This window comes from Hippopotamus amphibius, chromosome 9 (genome assembly GCF_030028045.1).
Source record: "Hippopotamus amphibius kiboko isolate mHipAmp2 chromosome 9, mHipAmp2.hap2, whole genome shotgun sequence".
NCBI classification, from domain to species: domain Eukaryota; kingdom Metazoa; phylum Chordata; class Mammalia; order Artiodactyla; family Hippopotamidae; genus Hippopotamus; species Hippopotamus amphibius.
Genome location: NC_080194.1, coordinates 71,262,375 through 71,283,255, shown reverse-complemented (window position 1 = coordinate 71,283,255; position 20,881 = coordinate 71,262,375). Strand labels below are relative to the sequence as shown.

The window sequence follows — 20,881 nt, the reverse complement described above, 5'->3', positions numbered from 1 at the left end:
CTTGCTCAGTAAGTATCACTGAGTAAAATACTACGTAAGTTGGCAAAACAGGGATGATGATGCCTTTCTCACAGGGTTTCTGTGTGGATTTAAACAGTGGACAGTGTTCAGATGAGGTACTAGAAGCAACCACACCTACCACATACTGGTACTGTGCTAGGTGATTCACCCATGTTCTCATCTAATTCTCATCTTGAGAGGGCCTCTAAATCATAAAGTGCTTATAAACAGAGGGTGCCAATATAATTATCCTTTGCACTTTCTATGTGTAACTTCTGTGGTGAACCGAATACCAAGATGAAGATCACATTCCATCATGTGTTTGTCATTCATTCATTGTCCACGTGTATTAGGCAGCTGCTGCGGCAGGCCTATGCTGACTCCCGGGAGTGTGGAATAAGATGTTTGCTACCCGCATGGAACTTACCGTCTTACAGAGGATCTGGCCAGAAAGAGGGGTGAGGGCCACATCACAAAGCACCCTAAATACCACACTGAGTTTGGACTTCATTCTGGGGAATGGGTGAAACCAAAGGCCCACCCCTGCAGAGCTCAGGGAGGCACAGTGTTCTCTATGGCCTCGCCTCTAGGATGGCCATCGTAATACGAGAGGCAAGATTTCTGTGAATCACATCAATTATAATTAACTGGTTAATGAGGGCAATGTTTTGACTCTCAGGGCCACTACTTTGAAAGGAATGATGTGACTATAGGATTTATGAATCCTCTGCCCATCTAAGAGTAGAGGTGTCGAAGGCTGGAGTTTGGGGGAAGAAGAAAAGCATTCAGAGACATGGGTAACCCCCTGTTACATGACCGAGGTCAGGGTCAGGGCCCTGAATGGGACTCAATGGTGTACACATCACACTGGAAGCCTCCTCCCTCCATGCATACTGTGCCCTTATTCTCCCCACGTTTACCGATAGAACAGTCGTGTCCAGTCCAGCTTGGGTCACAGCTGCAAAGTCCGGTGTCTGGGAGGAAGGTTCCATGGCCCGAACACTGGTCCAAGCACGTGGCCCTGGGCGTCTCACAGTTGGTGCCTCCCCAGCCCAAAGAGCAGTGGCACTCGCCTCTCACACAGACACCCCGGCCTGAACACGTGGGGTCCATGCAGTCCACTGCAACATGGATGAGAGATAACAGAGGTAAGTATTGGACCAGCAAGGGTGAGGCTTCTTTAAGCAAACTGCAAGGCTTTGTAGTGGAGGAGCTTCACACACTGGGGGAGGAGGACCCAGATTTCCGCGAAGAGGTCACTCGGTACGGAAGAGAACAACCCTAGCAATGGTAGACCTGCGTACCTGACCGTACCCAGTGGTTGACTGTTTAACCTCTCAAGTCTCGGCTCCCTCACCTGTAAAATGTGGATACATATCTGTACCTTTTGGTTTGAGAGGTGTACAAAGTAAGACATGTATATAGCACCCAGTGCCTGTTCTACCATGTCTGTAACAACTGCAATGATGGAGGACAAGACTGTCCTGTTCACGCCTGTATCTCCAATTCCCAAGCACATGGGAGGTATTCGAAACATCACTGGAGAACAAGCTATTAGTATTTACCACTTCATAATGCAGTTTTATTTCTGTGAATGTGGGATTAAAATATTTTCCTTAATTTAAATGAGAATTTATTTTGCATTTAAATTCCCTTAGGTTTTACCATCTTCCCAAAATTCTGGTGATTGATACAAACTTTCAAACATCACTTTTCAGACAAACATTTGTCTGGAAATGTTTCCAGGGAACCATTTCAATAACTATTCAAAATTATATATGGTAGCTGTGTTCAGCTTCTCGTCAAGTGGGAGGTGAACTGTAGCCCCCAGTCAAGCAACTCCCCAACTCTGCAGGCCTCTTAGAGCCCAAGGTCAAAGTCTCAAGAGACCTCCCAGAAAGAGGATGGGAGAATAATATTGTGGGTTACCTGCACTCTGCTTCCACTTCCAATAGGAAGTGCTTTACATACCTCATCAGATTCAGTTTTCTCAATAACCCAGTGAGGTACAGAGGAGGAAACTGAGGCTTAGAGAGGTAAATAATTTACACGAGATCCTACAGCTAAACCCTGCCAGAGAGGACTCTGAAGACAGCTCTGTCTGATTCTGTATCCAGTGATATTCCTGCTCCCGGTGCTGATTTTCCTAAACCAAAGCTTTAGGGGTCACACAGAGTTAACAGAGACCTCTAATCTTCTGTGAAGCACTTCAACAGAAAAAAGAAGGGTATCAAAGGCGACCTTAGCAAGTGACTCCAGTGTGTGTGCAAAGTGCAAAAGGCAGCAGAGAGGAGACAGAACTGGCAAAGGGCTGGTCCATGCTCTCTACTCAACCAAAGAGTTGCTAGATCAACCACGCATTGTAGGGAGGGAGGGGATTCTATCCATCTTGCAAGTGGAAGGGGAAACTGGGGTCCCGGTGGGGCCCAACATGCAGCTGTTAAGAGTGCTGACGGAGCGGCTATGAATGTAGTCGGATTCCCCCTTATGGGGGCCCAGGAGGAAGCCATATGCTGCAGAGGAAAGAATTTAGCATTTGACCTCTGAGGTCCTAAGTTGAAGGGTCACAGGACAAACTGTAATGGTTCTATCACCACAGTCCAGTCACATACCTGCCCTGAGCATCCATCTATAAAGCAGATATAGTAAAATTAAGCACCTCCCAGGCTGCTATGAGGACCAAACGACATTGAGGATTTGAAAGGGCTGTATAATCTATTAGTTGTTGCAAAGAAGTTACCTGTCCTTTCTATCAGGACATTCAGTAGCATGACTTAGGGAAAACTGTGGTCAGAGCTCATTTATAATTCAGACGTGCTTTTACTTTATCAGTTAAATTTTATAACCAGTATATTTGACTTTGGCCCGGGTATATTAGAGTCACAGACAGAAATGGGCAAAGACTTTACAAAGGGCATCATCCTGGGAGCGGGCTGTTCATTTTGAGGGCCAGCTTATTAAGGAAGCTCTTTCACTATTTGGGTTTTTAAAGGAGCTCAATGTAATTACTTCATTGATCAATAAGGAGATCAAAGGCCAGGAGCAACCATTAAATTAATGTTAAAAATAATTAGCATTAATTTAGTCCCTCCTCTATCTTATACCTTGCTATGAATCCTTTTCTATACATTATCTCATTTAACCCTAACAACAACCCTTTGAGGTAGATACCATCATTATCCTCGTTTTACAGATCAGGAAACTGACTGAAGCACAGAGCGGTTAAATGACTTGTCCAAGATCACGTAGCGGTAAGTGGAGGAATTTAAATTTGAATCATTTTTTCCTGGTATAGACCTCTTGCTATTTCCTCTACAACCTTACTAGTTCCAAAATACATGCACACATGTATACACACATAAGCACATAAAATGGTTAAAAACAGAAATCAAAAGAAAGCAAAACAATGAAAGAAATAGGGCAAAGTGGAGAATTAATAAAGCCAAATGAAGGCAAAGCATCTCTTCTCTTGCGGTCTCTGGACACCACTTAATAATGGTTTAAACATGACCTGTTGGAGTTCCTGGTAATTAAAAATGATAAAAATAATAATAGTGATAAATTTTCATGACCTGCCTCAGATTTCAGAACCTCAGAAGGATTATTCTGGCCCATGAGGCAACTAGGATAATTCCCAAGATCCAGAGAATTTTCCAGTTTGACAGGAAACGACTCAGTAGCTCCTATCCCGAGGCCTATAAAGGTATTTCCCGTTCCGTGAGTGCCTGGACCCCAGCTTGGGGCTGAAGCTGCCTCTGAGGCGCCCTGGAGGTTGAATCTATAAATCTGCACTGTTAGTGCAGCAAGCTGAGAGGGCGCCAAGTGTAGCAAGAGGCCCTTGGCGTCACAGTCCTATTCCTCAGACATAATAAGTCTGATAGGGACCCAGGAACCAGCAAAGTGAATCCGATGCTCTCAGAAGCTGGTCCAGGCAAGGAAGAAAGAGCAGAAAGAACTGATGAGAAGCTACTTCCAGGCAATTCATCATCAATTAATCATTGATTCAGAAGGTCAACTCGGCAAAGCAAGTGTGGAGCGCAAAGGGAGTTTTAAAGAGGCCTGCACCTTGGAGTGGGAAAGGTGGCTCCAGGAAACCTTGGCTGAACTGGCTGAGATTCCTGCCAGAACACTGTGCCTGCTGATCCCAAACCTGGGGCCATTGTCTATGCCACAGGGACCCTCTGCCAAAGAGGTCCCATGCAGACTGTGCATCTGCCTTCCTTTTCTGGAGCCTCTGGGGAGACGGGGACCCTAGGATGAGATTAAAATAGGCTCTTTCCATCACAGTGAGATAGCTCGCCTAACAATATTTATTTTGCAGGGAGCTGTGCATGACATGGGAAGATCGGTGGGCCTGAGGTCAGGGGCTGAAGGAATACGGGAGAAGCTGGTGGGGAGGTGGGCTCAACTTTGTGTAGAAGACAGTCTAGTTTCTTCTTAGAAGAGGTGCCAAGCAGTTACATTTTTTTCCCTCTGCTAAGCTTGCCATTCAAGCCAGAATTTCTGGCAGACGCTTGGCCCATTAATGAAATAATGGGGCCTGCGTGGCCAGGCTGCAAACGCAGCTCTTTTCCCCAAATGTTCCACGCTTCAGTGACCACACAAGCTATTGGACGTGCTTCAGGACCCAAAACACAGCAGCTCACTTTTTACTGCAAAAGGCCTAGGTCCCTTCCCCCAACTCCCTCTGAACGTCCTGCCGGCATAGTTCAGGCTTTAAAAAATATGGGGCAATAAACTTCAGAAGGAGCAAGAGTGAGAGAGAGAAAAAAGTAAGCCTGTTAGCTGATGTTTTATAAACAGTGAAACCTGTTAGAACAGAACTGAAGTGGGGGGGGGGGGGGTGGACAAGAGAGGAGAGGATGAAGGCCCAAGAAACCCCCATTATAAACACAAGGACTATGCAGGGATGCTACCCCAGAGAAACAGAAATAATAAGAGGAATCAGTACCAGATGGTCCTTCTCAGGAAAGAAAGCAGGAGGGAAAACATTTCTTTTCAAATAATAATGTAAATCAAATTGCTAAACAACTTCTCTCTCCGTCTGTAAATGACCTTGCACTGTGGGGACTGCCCAGGGCCGGCTGATCAGGACAATTTCCCCTCCTTGGCCCACATGACATGGTAGGGCTGGGGGTGGGACAGCCCCACCGTTTCAGGAGGAATCTCCTCTTTGTTTTTCTTTCCTTTACAGGGTCTTCACCTCAAGTGACTAAATGAAAAGGGAAAGCAGAGGAAGGTCACCCTTGTCAGGATGAGAAAGCCACGTTCCTTTGTTCAGGGGCCGGGGCTTCTCCTTGAGCTCAGACAGCCCGAAGTAATCCACATCAAAGTTAATAAGTCTGAATCAGGACCTCCAGCCACACTGGGGGTTTACAGACAGCCTGTCTCCGAGGGGTGATGGATGCTTTCCACGCTTTAATCCCTTTCTGTTCCCCACTCTTTTAAAATGGGCCCATTATATTCTCTCATGTTTTAGGGGAAATGATGTCTTAGGAGGGGACTACCTATTAAATCCCCAGTGGGTTAGAAGACTAGCTCTCCTTGGAGCCTCTTCCACCCACTGGAGAAGGTGCCAGGGCCCTAGACGGTAGACAGTGGGAGGTAACAACTATTAGCATCGTGCATCAGTTTTCAAAGTCTATCCATTTCAAAAGACTTTAGATACAGTGAGTGGGGGGAAACAGGGACTGTGCTTCAGTTGTGCCCAGAATAATGCTAATGATATAAGAGCTAACATTTCTGGAGCATTTCCTGTGTGTCAGACACTGAGCCAAGTGCTTTCCAGGAGTCATTTAAATGCAGTCCTCACAACGACCCTCTGAGGACGGAATTCCCATTTTACAGATGAAGGAACTGAGGCCAGTGAGTGGCAGAACCAGGACTCAAACCTACAACTGATTCCAGAGTGTGCACTCCCGATGGCTACTGGCTATTGCTTGCGAGAAGACTCCTCCTCCCCTTGGGAAATCCCACGTGATCAGGAGGAAAAAGTACCATGCCTGAGGTGAGGAGACCTGGATTGAGTTCCAGCCCTGCCATCAGTTAGCGCGGCGACTATGGGCGTATCGCTGCCCTTCCCTGGGCCTCAGGTTCTTTGTTTGTGAGAGAGAAGTGTTACTTATCTCACCTGGCTATGTTTTCTTGGAAAGAACTGATGTCAGTGTGAAGTCAGCAGTTCACTTTCTAGCCTCAATCTGCACAGGCATATATTCACTTTATGAAGGTGGCAGACATGCTTATGAGCACCTGAGAGCCACACACAGACACACAGACACACACACAGGAGTATGAGAGTGGAGGGCAGCGTCTGGAGGTCTACAACAGACTCGTACTTCAGAAATGGAGAGCAGAGATGTTTAAAGGGGAGGAGAAACAACTCAGGCTACGGAGTCAGAAAGTGTGGGCTCCAACGTGGCTCTGCCATCTGCCAGCCGTGGATCCTGGGCAAGTCATCTGACCGCCCGAGTCTCAGTTTCCTCCACGATAACATGGAGATGATTACCCCTCCCCGCTGGGGTTTGAAGTCACGTGACACCGGGCTGCCAGCACAGAGCCCTGTGTACCGTAGGTGTCCCGTACGCACACCTCTCGTCCCCTCACCGAGCAGGGCCCTAATGCGCCCGTCCCCTCCCTTTACGTGAGCGACTGCTGCTGACGCCGCCGTGGCTGGGGGATGGGGGGGTCACAGGGCCGCCCAGGAGGCTCCCTCTGCCTCCCGGATGCCCTCATGGCCCTGCCCTGCTGGCGCCCAGGTCACGGCGAGGAGCTGCGCTGCCCGCCCTTGACTCTCACCCTCCTCGCAGTTCTCGCCCTTGTAGCCAGGGTGGCAGATGCAGGTGCCCGCGATGCAGGTGCCGTGGTTGCTGCAGGCCACGTCGACGCACTGGCTGGTGGGCACGTCGCACTCGGCGCCCTTCCAGCCGCCGTGGCACAGGCACCTGCCCTTCAGGTACTGGCCGTTCCCACTGCAGAGCACGGGGCAGGAGGCTGTGGAGACAGCATGGGAAGCCTGGCGTGAATCCGTGCCCCGTGGACCCACCTGCCTCGGTCCCTTTCTCCCCGAGGCTCAGGTGCTTCGCCACGATCCCCACGTGTGTCCGTGTGCCTGCATCTCTTGCTTTATTCCGGTTAAAACACAGCAGGAATCGTAGGCGAGGGTGTACAGTGCAGGGCCTGGTGCAGTTGGTGCCCACGGAACGCTGCTTTCCCCCACGCCCCCCGTATTACTGACGCTGCATGGTGGTCGCCAGGATGCCTGAATAGAAGCCTTCAGTCTGGGCCCCGGGCTCGCGGGAAAAGACAGCTGGCCTCCGGCCCACCCTGCATCCCTCCTCCGGCACTCTCCTCCTAGCAGCACTGCATTTCGCTTCCCCATTCCTCGTGTGCAGGACCACTTGCTGTCGTTTTTAACCCAGCCAATCTCAGCTTCCCTTGCCTTTCAGGCCTCCGCTCAAGCCCCACACGCAACTGCCCCCATAAGAGAATAGCTGAGCCCAACTTGGCTCTTTAGAGTATTATCGTTCCATTCTGCCACTTAGCGTAAAGGGTTTTGTGATCATCTGTACGAAGGACACGATATAAAACTAAATTATATTGCATTGTGCTGTACATACCTACCAGCCTTACCGAGATACAATAAAGCTGCTTTATACATGACTCTTAACTTTAAGTGCATATGGGATGAGACAGTAATTCTTGTTAGAAAGAATGACTCATCTTCTCTCTGCACTACCTTCCCCTGGCTCCCACCTGGCTTCTTTTTTAAACACTCAGCAGGTAATCACAGGGCTTCCTCAAGGCTGCTGGCTCTGCTGCCTCAAACTGAGTCTATTTCACGTTAGGAAGAATACGCAGAATCCCCACAGCAGCACCAGGGCATGGTATTTGCAGGGCACTAGTTCCTCGGTCTGGAAAACCATCTCTGCCTCCGCCAATGAAGGACTCAAGTATCTTGTCTCAGTTCCGACGTCACCTTATCTGGGAAGCCTTTCCTGGTCCTCATTCCATCCAAGCAAAGACCCTTTCATGCTGACAGATGCTCCCCGCATCTAACCTTGCTCGAGCGTGCGTCACTTATCACTGACTGCTTTGTCATCGCCTATTTCCCTGTCTGTCTCCCAGACTGAGGGGTCCTGGGCTTGGGTCTTGCTCAGTGCTGTAACCTCAGTGTCCAGCACAGGACCAAGCCCTAAAGGGCGCGAAGCAAATGCCTGATGGATGAGGGAAGAGGTGGGGAAACCAAAGGAAAGGGCCATTTTAGTCTCCCCAAGAGGATGCCAAATTCTCAGGACAACAGATCTGCTTTGGCATTTTCCCTGTTAATTCTTCCAAGACAGAAATGAAGGGCGAACGCACAGGGCAGATCACAGGCAGCCTGCAAGCACTCCTGTGGTGGTTATCATCAGCACCATACCCGCCCGAGCAGGAGGCAACATTAGGGTCCTACGTGGAGGAGAGCAGCCTAGCTTCCCGGTCCCTCCCTCTGGTGGCCTCGGCCAAGACTGTCTGCACTGTCATAAGGCAGCAATGGAGCAGCAGCTCCGGCTCCTCCACGAGGCCAGAGACAAACCACACTCGCTGAAGACGGATGTCAAAGATGCTTGGCAAAGGCTCATCCGTCCTCCAAGGGAAATCTACTTTTTAAAAGGACCCCCGTGGCCACTCCTCCTGCCCCCACAGTGGACACGGGGTTCCCTGTGGTCGCCCTTCCTTCCTGCCCTCCCCAGTCATGCACCTGTGGATAACACGGCTGGGGCGGCCAGGGCTCTGCCTGCCCACCTCCCTCTCAGGGCTTTGGAGGACTGCCTCTTGGGAGCCCTTCTCACACGAGGCAGGAGCTGGCCTGAATTTCTGCACTTGCTCTGAGAAGTGGGACCTGCCCGCGGGGCCACAGGGTGGACCTTGCAAGCCCACGAGCAGGGTTCTCACCTCGACCGCAGTCAGGGCCCAGGAAGCCCAGGAAGCAGTGGCAGGTCCCAGAGATGCAGTCTCCGTTGCCATAGCAGTTGCTGGGGCAGTTATCCACTGACTCTGTGGGAGAAAAGAGAAACAGAGTTGCAAACAGAAGCTTCTTTACTCAAACAGAGGGCTTGGGAATCCAGCCTCAGGTTAACCATGACCCACACATGTGAGTACTTCTGGCCCAGTCCCTGAAAGGCATCAATAAAGTTAAAAATGATATATTTACGCTTACTGAGGTACATCTCAACTGACATTAGGAGCTGTGTTTGGGAAAATGTGTGCCTAAACCAATTTTTTATAAATCAAGTTTGGATCTACAAATGCAGTAGAAATTTTTCAGCTAAAAACATTGGGAGAAAATCGTTTAACCCATTAGTGGTTATCTTTGGAGGCTGGGTAATTGGGTGATTCTTGTGGTCTTCTTGACACTCTTCTGTGTTTTACATGTTTCTCATAATGGGCTGATAATCCGTGAATTTATTTTTTCATTAAGCTCCTGGGGATTTACAAATCTGTCTCTATCCACCTCTGATTCTCCATGCATCAGTCCAGACCCCACCATCTCTCACAGGGGCTAACATAACAGCCTCATGCCCGGCCTGTCCATGTCCTCTCACGCTCCACACCCTGATTCATTCACCACCGAGCAGCCCGAGCTTTCTCTCTGAAATAATCTGATCCTGTCATTCTCCTACTTAAAACTCTTCAATGGCCCCCATTTACTAAAATGAAAAAATCCAAACTCTTTCAAAAGGCACCAGAGCCCACCTTCTGCAGGGATGCTACTTTCTCAAACTCTTCCTAATACTGTACATTTGGTATCGTCTATGTGACATGTCAAGGAAATAGAGGATTCATTTCAGAGAGATTTGTAGTAAAAAATTAATCAATGTTTTGTAGCTCCAGTTAGTAAAACTGTTATCTAGAAAATCTTTGTTTGGAACAGCCCATTTCTCAATCATGTTAGACGTGCACTATATCCTGAACGCCTTCTTTGTGCCATGTATTTCCACGACGGTTATCTCATTTCACTGTCACCAAATCTTCAAGGATATATCGATATTCCTATTTTACAAACAACAATGACAAAATGAGGAGGCTGATAGAGAGATGAAGTGACTTGCTGCAGGCCACAGAAATACTAAGTCATGAATGGAAGATCTGGACCCAGGCCTCTGGGCTCCAAGCCTGGTCTTCTTCAATGATGCTATGCCACCTGGGCCTTAAAGGAACTTACTCCTCAGCAGAAGCCAGGAATGAACGAGGCAGATCTGTACACCAGTGAGGCCAGTCCTGAAGATGGCAAAGGACCAGATGGAAGGTTGTGAATTCTAGGACTTTCAGAGTTTGAAGGGACTGAAGAGGCCACCTAATCTAATGCTCCCATTTAATAGAGAAGGAAACCGAGACCCACAGGAAGGACAGTGTCAGACCCAAGGTCTCCGAGAGAGTAAGCAAAGTCAAGTTAAAGCAGAGGGAAGGTTAGTGTGGTAGGGCAGAGCTAAGGATCCAACTTGTTGTCTTAGCTCATAAGTATAAGTCATGAAGCCAAGATCAAGGCCTCTGTTAAGTGAGATGTTACCATATGACACACGAGTCTTACTCACAGGAAATTTGTGGCCTAGCTGGGAGACTGAGATAATAGCTGTCACCTGGGCAGCAGCACAGGGCATGGAAGAAGCTCTGCCTAGAGGTAAGGAGACCTGGTTCTGGGGCCCATTCTTCTAGAATCACGCTGGGTGACCTAAAGCAACTTCCTTCCCCTCTCTGGGCCTCAGCTTCCTCACATGTGAAATGAAGGTGATAGCAGAGATGATCCCCAGGGACTGCTTTGTGTTCTAAAATTCTATGGGCATCTGTGCAGAAAAGGCATCCTGACAAGGGCATCAAGACTTAAATCCAGGAAATCACTTAGGGCCAATGCAATGGCAGCTGATATGGGGTAAAACTAGCAAAAGGAAGGCTTCTTGGAGGAGGTGAGCCTGAGTATGGATAGACAGGGAAAGGTGGGGGCATTCTGAGGAGCTCACAACATGGTGCATCTCCCCAAAAGGTCTTTTCCTAGCTGTCTACTGTAATCAATTTGGAAAAGACTGAAAACATTTGGGAAAAGGGCTCAAATGTGTGCTTCCTTTTTTGAGTGAGTGGGAAATTCCCCTCGCTCACTATCCCTCTGCTAACATGAGCAGAATACTACACTAACACAGAGTTAAGAACAAGAGGGCCTAGTCCAGCCTGTGTTCTCATTTCAGGGTGTCTAAAGCTGTCTGGGACCTGGCAGAACAAGGCTCATAAGCCAGAGCCGTGAGCATCTCGGCTCTCCGTTGGCTTTGCCTGGAAAGAATCCGTGCCCTTAAGTTCCTAAAGCCTCTATGTTAGGAGTGGCTTCCTAAACACTGTTTTTATAGAAAATAACTTAGGATGTTTCCTTTTGAATATTCTTTTAGAAATAAGAATTTTGAGTAAAGTTTAAGGCAAGATTATTTTCTCTTTAAGCTACTGGCAAATGGTACAAATGGAGGGTGGGTTCCACCTGCAGTCTTGCAGAAGGAGTACAGGACAGAGAGGCAGAAGGCCTGCTTCCAGCTCTTGTTCTGCTACTGAAGGGCTCTGGGATCTTGGCCATGGTGCTTGATCTTCTTGCACCTGTTTCTTCATCTTTGCACTCACTCCTCTCACCCTCCCCTGCTAGGAAACTCCTATTCCCTCTTTCCTAACCAGCTCACTTGTCACCTCCTCTGACAAGCCTTCCTCATTTCTTAAACAGGCTAAGTTACTCTTGGGACTTTTTCTGTCACCCCTATTAAAGCACCAGGTAGTCTACATTGTTGACTGTGAACCCCTTGAGGACAGAACCCAAGTCTATTCACGTATACATTTGCCCTGGTATCCAAAGAAAGGTCTCAATAAACATTTGCTGCTGTCCCTGAAAGAATTTGGCTAGATGATCTCAGAGATCCCTCCCAGATCTAAAATTCTATGGTCCAGGCCTTCTCAAACCTGGTGGTATAAAATGTCTCCTAATACAATTAACATACTTCCCAGCTGTGTTTTTAACAGGATCAGTTGCAAAGAAGTGTCACATACTTTCTAGATTTTGATTTATGAAGTCTATAAGGCACAAACCTGCTAATCCAGAAAGTCTTCCTAGTGAAAACGTAAGGCAAGTATATTTTCTGTGACTGAGTACCATGTTGGTTGCTGAATCTGACAGAAGAGAAGCCTGTTTGCTACAAAACTTGCCCCAGGCTACTGGTGTCAGAGAAGGCACAAGTTTTAGGAGACATGGAATAATTTTACGATAGCAACATGGAAGTAGAAGGGAGACAATTTTTGATGAAATGTTTTTATACATAGTTTTTCTTCCACTTGGAAGGATTTCAACTACTTGGGGTCCACTTAGAATCCTACAAATAATGAGTCTTCATTGGCCAGATATCCCTATGTTAAACGCTAGTGCAGAAGTGACACTCATTGGCTTGGGAGAAGTGTGAACTTTATTACATAAACATGTTGTTATGTTTCCAGTTAGTGTCTGGTGAGTTTCTTCCCCCTACAGTTCCTTCCTGCTTTGCTCATGTTCAAACTGCAGCTGCGTTCATGTAGCAGAAGGTGTACCTTAGATCTTCTCAGATCTGAGTTAAAAATTCAGCTGCCTGTAAATAACTGATTTTCATAATTAGGTGTATGGTGTGGTAGAAAACAGGGGCCTTTCCCTCTAGCTTTTGTGTTTCTATCACAACAGTAGGTTCTGCTAGGAGATTTGATTTTCAGGAACTTGTTTTTCCTTCCATCAATATTGGAATGCAGAGTTTAAATGTTTCCTGAGCTCATTCGCTGGACATGTGTTCTGAGTGGGCGTGTTCTCTGGATGTTGAACAAAACACTGCTCGAAATACAAAGGGGCATCTGCAGAAGGAAGAAAAGACAACAGTGTTCCTTCCTGGAGAAAACACGGGAGACGGGAAACCACAGAGGCCTTGGTGAACCCACAGCAGTGCCTCATTTTTGTCTGCTCGCCACCCTTTCCCAGAATCAAATCATTAGCATCACCATGTCACGGCGGAAGATGATCACGGTTGATAAGTATGTCCTCCTGAGTCTGGTGCTGATGCCTGGGAAAGCCTGCCTTCATTTGCCACCTTCTGCTTTTCTTATTTGAAATTCCAGCGCCTCATTTTTATAGAAAACAAGAAGAGACCATAGAGGAAAATCCTGCCTGTAGGAGGACTACTGGGCAGCCTAATTGCCTACTGGACTCCAGCTTCACAGGGGCAGTTGTATGAGAAGAAGAGAGGAGGCTTTTCTCCTTTATCAGGTCACTGTGGTGTGGACACACCCGCTTCATGCCCTGCTCTGAGCAGGCAAACCTTTGCAGTGATTGGAGCCTGAGGTTGGATTCCAGCACCAAAGACAGAAGGAATGAGCTGTGAGTGAGAGGTCAGAGCCCACTAGCCATCCTTGTTTCTCTTTTCTGCTCACCCAGCACTTATCCCTTCCTCCCAGCACCTCCTCCAAGTATTGTTCACCTGTGATGTGTCCCAGCTAATGAAAGCCTACATTTGCCACCTACAGCTCCTTCCGCTGCTTCTCTTGTCCCTCCTTAAGTTGTAAAAGTGGATGTTGGCAACTCTTTGGAAGCACTTGTTCAAAGAGCTATTGCCCAAGAGAGATGCACTCTCTGATGCCTCCTTTTGGCTTCTCTTTAGGAGGATGGATGCTAATGCTTCAGGCAAGAAGGAAGGAACATGGACTCCAGAACAGCCAACTGGATGATTGGATACATCATCTTGACTACAGCTGGTGAAATTTATTCTCTAGGTTACATCTATTACATCCTCTTTGATTCTGAAGTGGGGGCTGGGTTTATTATTGATAATCAAAAGAAGACAGGGAAACGAACTAGACAGCACAGCTGGGTGTTAATTCTAGTTACTCTAAAAGAGACCCTTTCATTCCTTCAAATGGAACTGTGAAAGGTCTATCATATATTCTTATTTATTCCTTAAAAGTATGAGAAATAGGTATCTTTGCCACCATCTCACAGTCTCGGACAGAGATTGAGAGCTGAAGTCACTTTCTCAAGGTCACAAAGCTATAATGGTGAATCTGGCAGGTGAACCAAGTTCCATCTGAAGCCACAGTTTGTGGTATATCGCCTAGACCAAAGTGTGTGCTCCAGTCCCATACTCGCTATAAGCCCTTTGGACAAGTCATCTCTAAACATCATTCTTCATCTGTGAAGTGAGGTTAATAATAGCACCCACCTCAGAGGATTATTTCGAAGGCAAATCGTGTAACGCTGTGCACATGAAGAGGTTTGCCCAGGACTTGGCAGCGTTGGTATTTTGGTTTTAAGGAAGGTCACACATCCCTTTCATTTGTGAACCAAAACAACACACTAACTTGTCTAATAAATCCAAACAAGGCAATGTGGGTTATTTGGGGGTAAACACACATGCACACATAAAACACACAGAAACTCCCCACAGTAAAAACTGGAAAGCAAACAAGCAAGGTACTGAGTGTGATGAAGGCAGGGTGTTTGGGTAAATTTCCTCCTGGGGAAAAGCACTGTCAAAGCAAATGAAACCTGTTGTCTCCCAGAAGCCCAAACACAGGCCAGCTCATGCCAATATCTGAGCGAACTTTTCTCCCCATGCACTCCCGATTGGCACTGGGCAGGCGCCAGGTGTTGGAAAGCTGTTCCACAGCCTATGAGGCGTCAGTCTCTGTAGGTGCCCCAGCTTTCTCTGCAGATGACGGAATTCAAAGGCCTTCAGTCTGCAGCAGTCTAGGTCAATGCAATGACTAAAATCTGACAAAGCCTCTGACAGCCTGGGCTTGAAGCCAGTTCTGCACTGGCATTTGAACTGGGAGATCTGTTTTCAATCCTACCCAGAAGTCTACCAACCACTATTAAGAGCAGCTCCAAGGAGGATCTAGAAAAAAAGATCGTTCCCTTGATTATATTCAGTCTTGGTTCTTTGTTAATTATTTCTTTGGGGGCAAACCAAATTTCACCAATGAGACTGTGAGCTCCTTGAAGACAAGCATTATGTCTGGTTCTCCAATGCGGCTGGTGCGTGTAACATACAAAGCAAGTCCTCAGCAATGTTTGTTGTATTGAGAAGCGGAGCAGGAGGGCGAGGGGGAAATGGAGGAAAGAGGTCAGGGTCATGGGCCTGGCACAACAGTCAGGCTCAAGAGAACAGCTGGTGGCCAACAAAGCTATTGTTTCCTTGTCCTGTGTTTTTAGATATGCAATGCCTGGAAGAATGCAGGAAGTGACAGGAAGCTCAGCTTTGCATTGCACTCTCAGACTGTATTTGGAGCTCACTGTTTATATCTGGGAGGCACATTTAAGAGACCAATAAGACAAACTGGAGCATGTGCACTGAAGAACAACCAGAGGGTTAAGAGAATTTGAAATCACATTTCAAATAAAGAATTCTTGAGAGAATTGGGAATTTAGCTTACAGGGAATTTAACCCTGCTTAAAAATAACTAAAGGGCTATTATGCGAAAAAAAGGATTAGACTTTTGTTTTGTGGCCCTAATAACTTGACTTAGGTCCAATGAGTAAGGACTAGAGTCCTTGGTTCAAAAGAAGAAAGAACTTTGTAAGAAAGGAATACCACTTACCATGTTGGGTTATTTTCTGTCGAATCTCCAGTAAATAGTATCACCCTTGACTCAAAGCAGGTTTTAAATGAATGTTTGTTAGTTGAATGACCAAATGAATAGACTAGGTGAGCTATAAGGTCGTACATTTTCAGCCATTGATGTACTGAAGGAGAGGGCAAAGTAATGTCTGGGATGTTGCAGGGAGATTAAAGATAGACTGGATAGCATCTCCCAAATCTGAAATCTCACAATGCTATGAGTCACAGTGTAAGGGAACATGCCTGCACTGGATCAAGAAACGTGGGTTCTTTATTTACAAAATAGAAACAGACTCACACATGGAAGCAACCTAAATGTCCAGTGATAGAGAAGTGGATAAAGAAGATGTGGTACATATATACAATGAGATATTACTCAGCCATAAAAAAGAACAAAAAAATGCCATTTGCGGCAACATGGATGGACCTAGAGATTGTCATACTGAGTGAAGTCAGACAGAGAAAGACAAATATAATGTCCTATGATATCGCTTACATGTGTAATCTAAAAGGAAAAAAAGGTACAAATGAACTTACTTACAAAATAGAAAAAGAGTCACAAATGTGGAAAAAAAACTTATGGTTATCAGGGGTGAAAGGTAGGGAGGGATAAATTGGGAGATTGGGACTGACATATACACATTACTATATATAAAATAGATAACTAATAAGGACCTACTGTATTGCACAGGGAACTCTTTTCAATACTCTGTAATGACGTATATGGGAAAAGAATTTTAAAAAGCGTGGGTATATGTATAACTGATTCACTTTGCTATACACCTGAAATTAACATAACATTGTAAATCATTTATACTCCAAAAAAAATTTAAAAAAAAGAAATAGACTCACAGACACAGAAAACAAATTAATGATTACCAAAGGGTAACTACCAAAGGGGGAGGGATACATTAGGAGTTTGAGATGAGTAGATACAAACTACTATATATAAAAGAGATAAACAACAAGGACCTACTGTATAGCAAAGAGAACTGCATTCAGTATGTTGTAATAACCTATAATATAAAATCTGAAAAAGAATATATATACATGGACATACACACACATATGTATAACTGAATGGCTTTGCTGTAGACTTGAAGGTAACACAACAGTGTAAGCCAACTATCCTTAAATTAAAAAAAAGAATAAGAAACTTGGGTTCTAGTCCTACTACTGCCACCAGCTTCTTAGCAACCTTAGCCATGTCCCTTTTTCTTTCAGGAACTTTTATGCACAAAGTTCATTAAATTTATTCAGCAAACATTTACTTAGCATCTCCTCTGGCTCAGGAAGTTTCCTGGTACAGTGGATGACTTAGATGATCTTTCAGGTCTAACATCCTGTGATCTAATGAATCAAATCAAATTGTCACTGCTTAGACAACTATACTAACAGGTGAAAAAGATCAGAAAATAAATCATCATCATGATGTTTATGGCCTGAGGGAGGGAAAAGGAAGTTTGCTCTTTTAAGGGCAGACTCCAGCTTTTTAAACCTCTCTCTGTGTCCTCAGATAACTAGCCTCACATTATAATCTCCTGTGTGAGAGGGGCCTGCAGCAAGTGACTGAGGCTGAGGGCACAGGGATGGGAATACAGAGCAGGTGCCTCACTGGCGGCCCCCTCCCCAGGGCAGCTGGCAGCAGCTTTCCCAGAGGCCGGCGTCCCCACAGTTGGCTCTGCTGCCTTTCCCAGAGAACTCCACACAAGCATAGTCTGCTGCCATGCTCCGTGAGCATATGCCAGGGAAGCCACTGAGATACGCAGCAAGTGGTGCTGAGACTGCCCAGTGCCACGCTGTCCAAGAGCACAAGGGCCTTCCGAGGAGAGGCGTGGGCTCTCGTGTTTGGATATACTTTTCCCTCCTTTACAGGTTTATCCACGCTTCACTGACCTCTCCTTCTAAGGAGCGTTGCTCTGCTCTCAGCTCCTGTCTAAGCTATAGGCACGGCTAGACCTGATGACTGGCCACAGCTGATTGGACTGGGACTCAAGAAGAGTCCTTTCACAGACTGCCTGGCACTCTGTGATGTGGCCTGGTGCGCAGGGGCTCTGGGCCAATCAGAGTCCCACTCTAGTACTGAAATCCAATGTGCCCAGTGGACGCAGCAGCCGGTGATGAGCGGGGAAGCCAGAAGACACGACAGAAAGAAAGGGGCTGGGGAGGCTTCTCTGGCCAGGTAGGAGTCCCTATTCAGAGGAAGCAGTCCTGAGAGAGCAGAGGACGCTGTCCTGTCGACTGGGAGAGGTAAACGGAGTGGGAGCTCGGAGAGAGGCAAGAGGCCACACTGCCCACGAGAAGATGAGAATGACTGGGACTGAGGAGCAGCCTGGGTTCCCAGAGGCTTCTCAGTGTGTATTTTAGTCCCAAGCCATCTGAACCTTTCTGAAACTACTTCACCACTACATCTGCTTTTCCTTGAGGTGTAGTTGTGCTCCTGGCAAATGTAAGTACCCTGACACATCCATTCAGCTGGGACCTTATCAGGCTTTGATGATAACTGGTAAGTGCAGGACATGATGTTTTTAAAGCATTTCTGCATACAGCTGCATACAGTTTTCTTTGATCCTTACAACAGCTCTGTATGCAGGAAGGGAAGGTGCTATTTATCATTCCCCGTCTTGTAGATGGGAACACGAAGGCACAGAGAACTCGCTCAAGTTCATGCAGCTAATAAGTGACAGGGCTGGTATTAAAATCTATATTTCTCCTCCCACCTAATCGAGGGATTCCTCCACTACACCACAACTGCCAACCCAATAAGAAAACATGCCGATCCCACTCCTTTTGCCTCCGGTCTCTGTCAGTTACAGGGTGAGGATGACACAAAGGGTGCTGCCAGGGCCTGGAAATTCCATATGGTACCTATTTTGCTATTGTTAATTAAAATTCTGGTTTTAAAACATACCTATCAGTATTCAAACATCACAATGTGGCTCCTGCCCCTCTCACTGTATCATACTTGGACAGTAATATTGTTCGATCATTTGTTCATTCATTCATTCATTTATTCAAACAAGTCTGTTGATTCCACTGTGCTGATGCCATCAGAAGGACCCGAAGTGTAGTCTTTGTTCTCAAGGAGTGGTAGAAAAACTTTGAAGTCAGGCATATCTGGGTCTAAACGTCAACTCTGTTACCTCTAAGGATGAGACTTAGAGAAAGTCACTATCTGGGTCTCAGTTTACTCATCTGTGGAGGGAGAAAACCATCTGCCTTACACACTTGTATAGATTAAATAAAACCACTGGGTATGTGTGTGTAAACACACACCTGGTACATGGAAGATGCTCAGGAAATGTTGCTTTCTCCAGTCCCTAGCATAGGTTTTTTTTCAAACTTTATCCTGTGTCAGTCCCCTGAGGGGCTTGTTAAAACATGGATTGCTAGGCCCTACCCTCAGAGTTCCCGATTTAATAGGCCTGGGGCCCAGGTGATGTTGATGCCCTTGGTCCGGGTACCAGTTTGAGAACCAGTGGTCTGGAAGAAAGGCTGAGACTTTACACACAGGTTTATAAAATCAAGCCAGAGGAGACAGAAAGATCTAAACTATGCAAGAATGCAAAAGAATTCATGGACCACTTCCAAAGAGGAGGGCTTGGTCCTCCAGGAGGGAGTGTTTGAATAGCTCTTAAAGAATAGGCAGCCTTTTGAAATGCAAAGCAGTCCTGGACAAGATGGGGGTCGGGTAAGAGCCAGATCCAGAATAATCATCTTTGCTGCTCCCATGCAGTGACCTGCTGATCATCACACCAACTTCATGTCAAGTCTGTCTTTGGAACAAATTATTCAAGAAATCAGTGGTTTTTTGGGTTTTTTTTGTTTTTGTTTTTTTCAGTTTTTTAAAAGCTCAACTTGGCTGCTGGCTAGAGAGTTCCATCTAATGAGCATCACTTTGTGTTGAATTATTCTGTGATGACAGACAATGGAGGAACAGAAAAAGCCTCTGAAGACGTGGGGGTGGGGGGAACTGTTACTTATTCTCCAATCTCTTATCCAGGCTTGTCACCAAGTTTGATGCTGCTTACAAACCACATAGAAAACCAACCCCTCCTTCTCCCTTTCATGTCAGGGCAGTCAGGTCTGAAAATGCACAGCACTATGTAAAGATGACCTAGACACCTGCAGGTTAAAAAGGCCCATGGTGGCCTGGCCTTTGCTTGGAAAATGGCAATATCCCGTGGGCATAACCTCTGGCCTGAACCACTCTGTCAGCCCTCCAAGCAGACTTCTGCCTCCAGCCTCGTCCCTGTCAGTCTGTCCTATATACCTGGAGGCCTGAGCTGTCATCCTGAAATTAAGTCCCTTCAGGCCACCGACAGGGCCACTGTTTCTTAGCATCTAGAGTCGATGTCACATGATGACACTTTTGTTTGCACAATGTTTTAAAAAATTTAAATTCGTTGCCAGAATTTTTCAAAAAGGAGAGGTCACAGAGAAATCTGAATGGTGGCTTTTCTTGAAAAATTGGAAGATCCAGCATGGCAGCGATCTCTTCTCATTCAGGAGAAGCCCAGATATCGAGGATGTCCACAGCCCCAACCTGCAGCGTCCTGCACTGCTGCCACCCGTCTGGGTCCCCAAGGCCTCTGGACATAGGACCCCGGCCTGCAGCAGCGCTTCCAAATGTCACCTATTTGAGTACTGCCTCTATGTTGTTGCCAAAGCCACACACCATCTGTCCTCTTAGTCATTTAGTATTTTTAGACTCATTTTCTTAAATTTATTTTTAAAAGAAATTCAAAACAATAGTTTGATACACCTAATTATATTTTTTTCTAGTTCACTAAAACACAGTTTTTGAAATAGATTCTGCCTACGTATAATATAAAACAATCTCAAGAATTACACTTTAGGAAACACTGGAGAGGGGAAAGCCCCAAATCTGGAAGCAGGAGGTGAGTGCTCCAGTTTCCCTTTCCAAGCTAACTTCCTTGCCACAAGGGTCCTCATGTCTTCTCTGTGTTGCTGCCAAATTGCTTCCCACCCCGTCCGGAACCCACCCCCCCTCTTCCGTCTCCCTGACTGTTCCCACATTGATGATTTCACCTGCAAAGCCTTCCCCTCAGCCCCTTACACTTGCCCAAGTCCTACCTAACCTTCAAAGCCCAATTTAAATACCACTTCTTTCAGGAAGCGTCCCTAGATCTCTTGCAGCAAGACAGATCTCACTCTCATCGGAATCCACATAGCAATTTATTTTTTTTTTAATTTTTATTTATTTTTTATGGGCTGTGTTGGGTCTTCGT

At 46.4% G+C, this 20,881-nt stretch overlaps 1 protein-coding gene across 1 annotated transcript in view; it reads right to left on the bottom strand.

The window, feature by feature from the left end:
- Nucleotides 1-20,881, bottom strand: part of TENM4 (teneurin transmembrane protein 4) — a 732,935-nt gene that overhangs the window by 139,181 nt on the left and 572,873 nt on the right. The window contains 3 exon segments of the mRNA XM_057747430.1: nt 921-1,121; nt 6,796-6,990; nt 8,932-9,033. Of these exon segments, the coding sequence (XP_057603413.1) occupies nt 921-1,121; nt 6,796-6,990; nt 8,932-9,033 (498 nt within the window).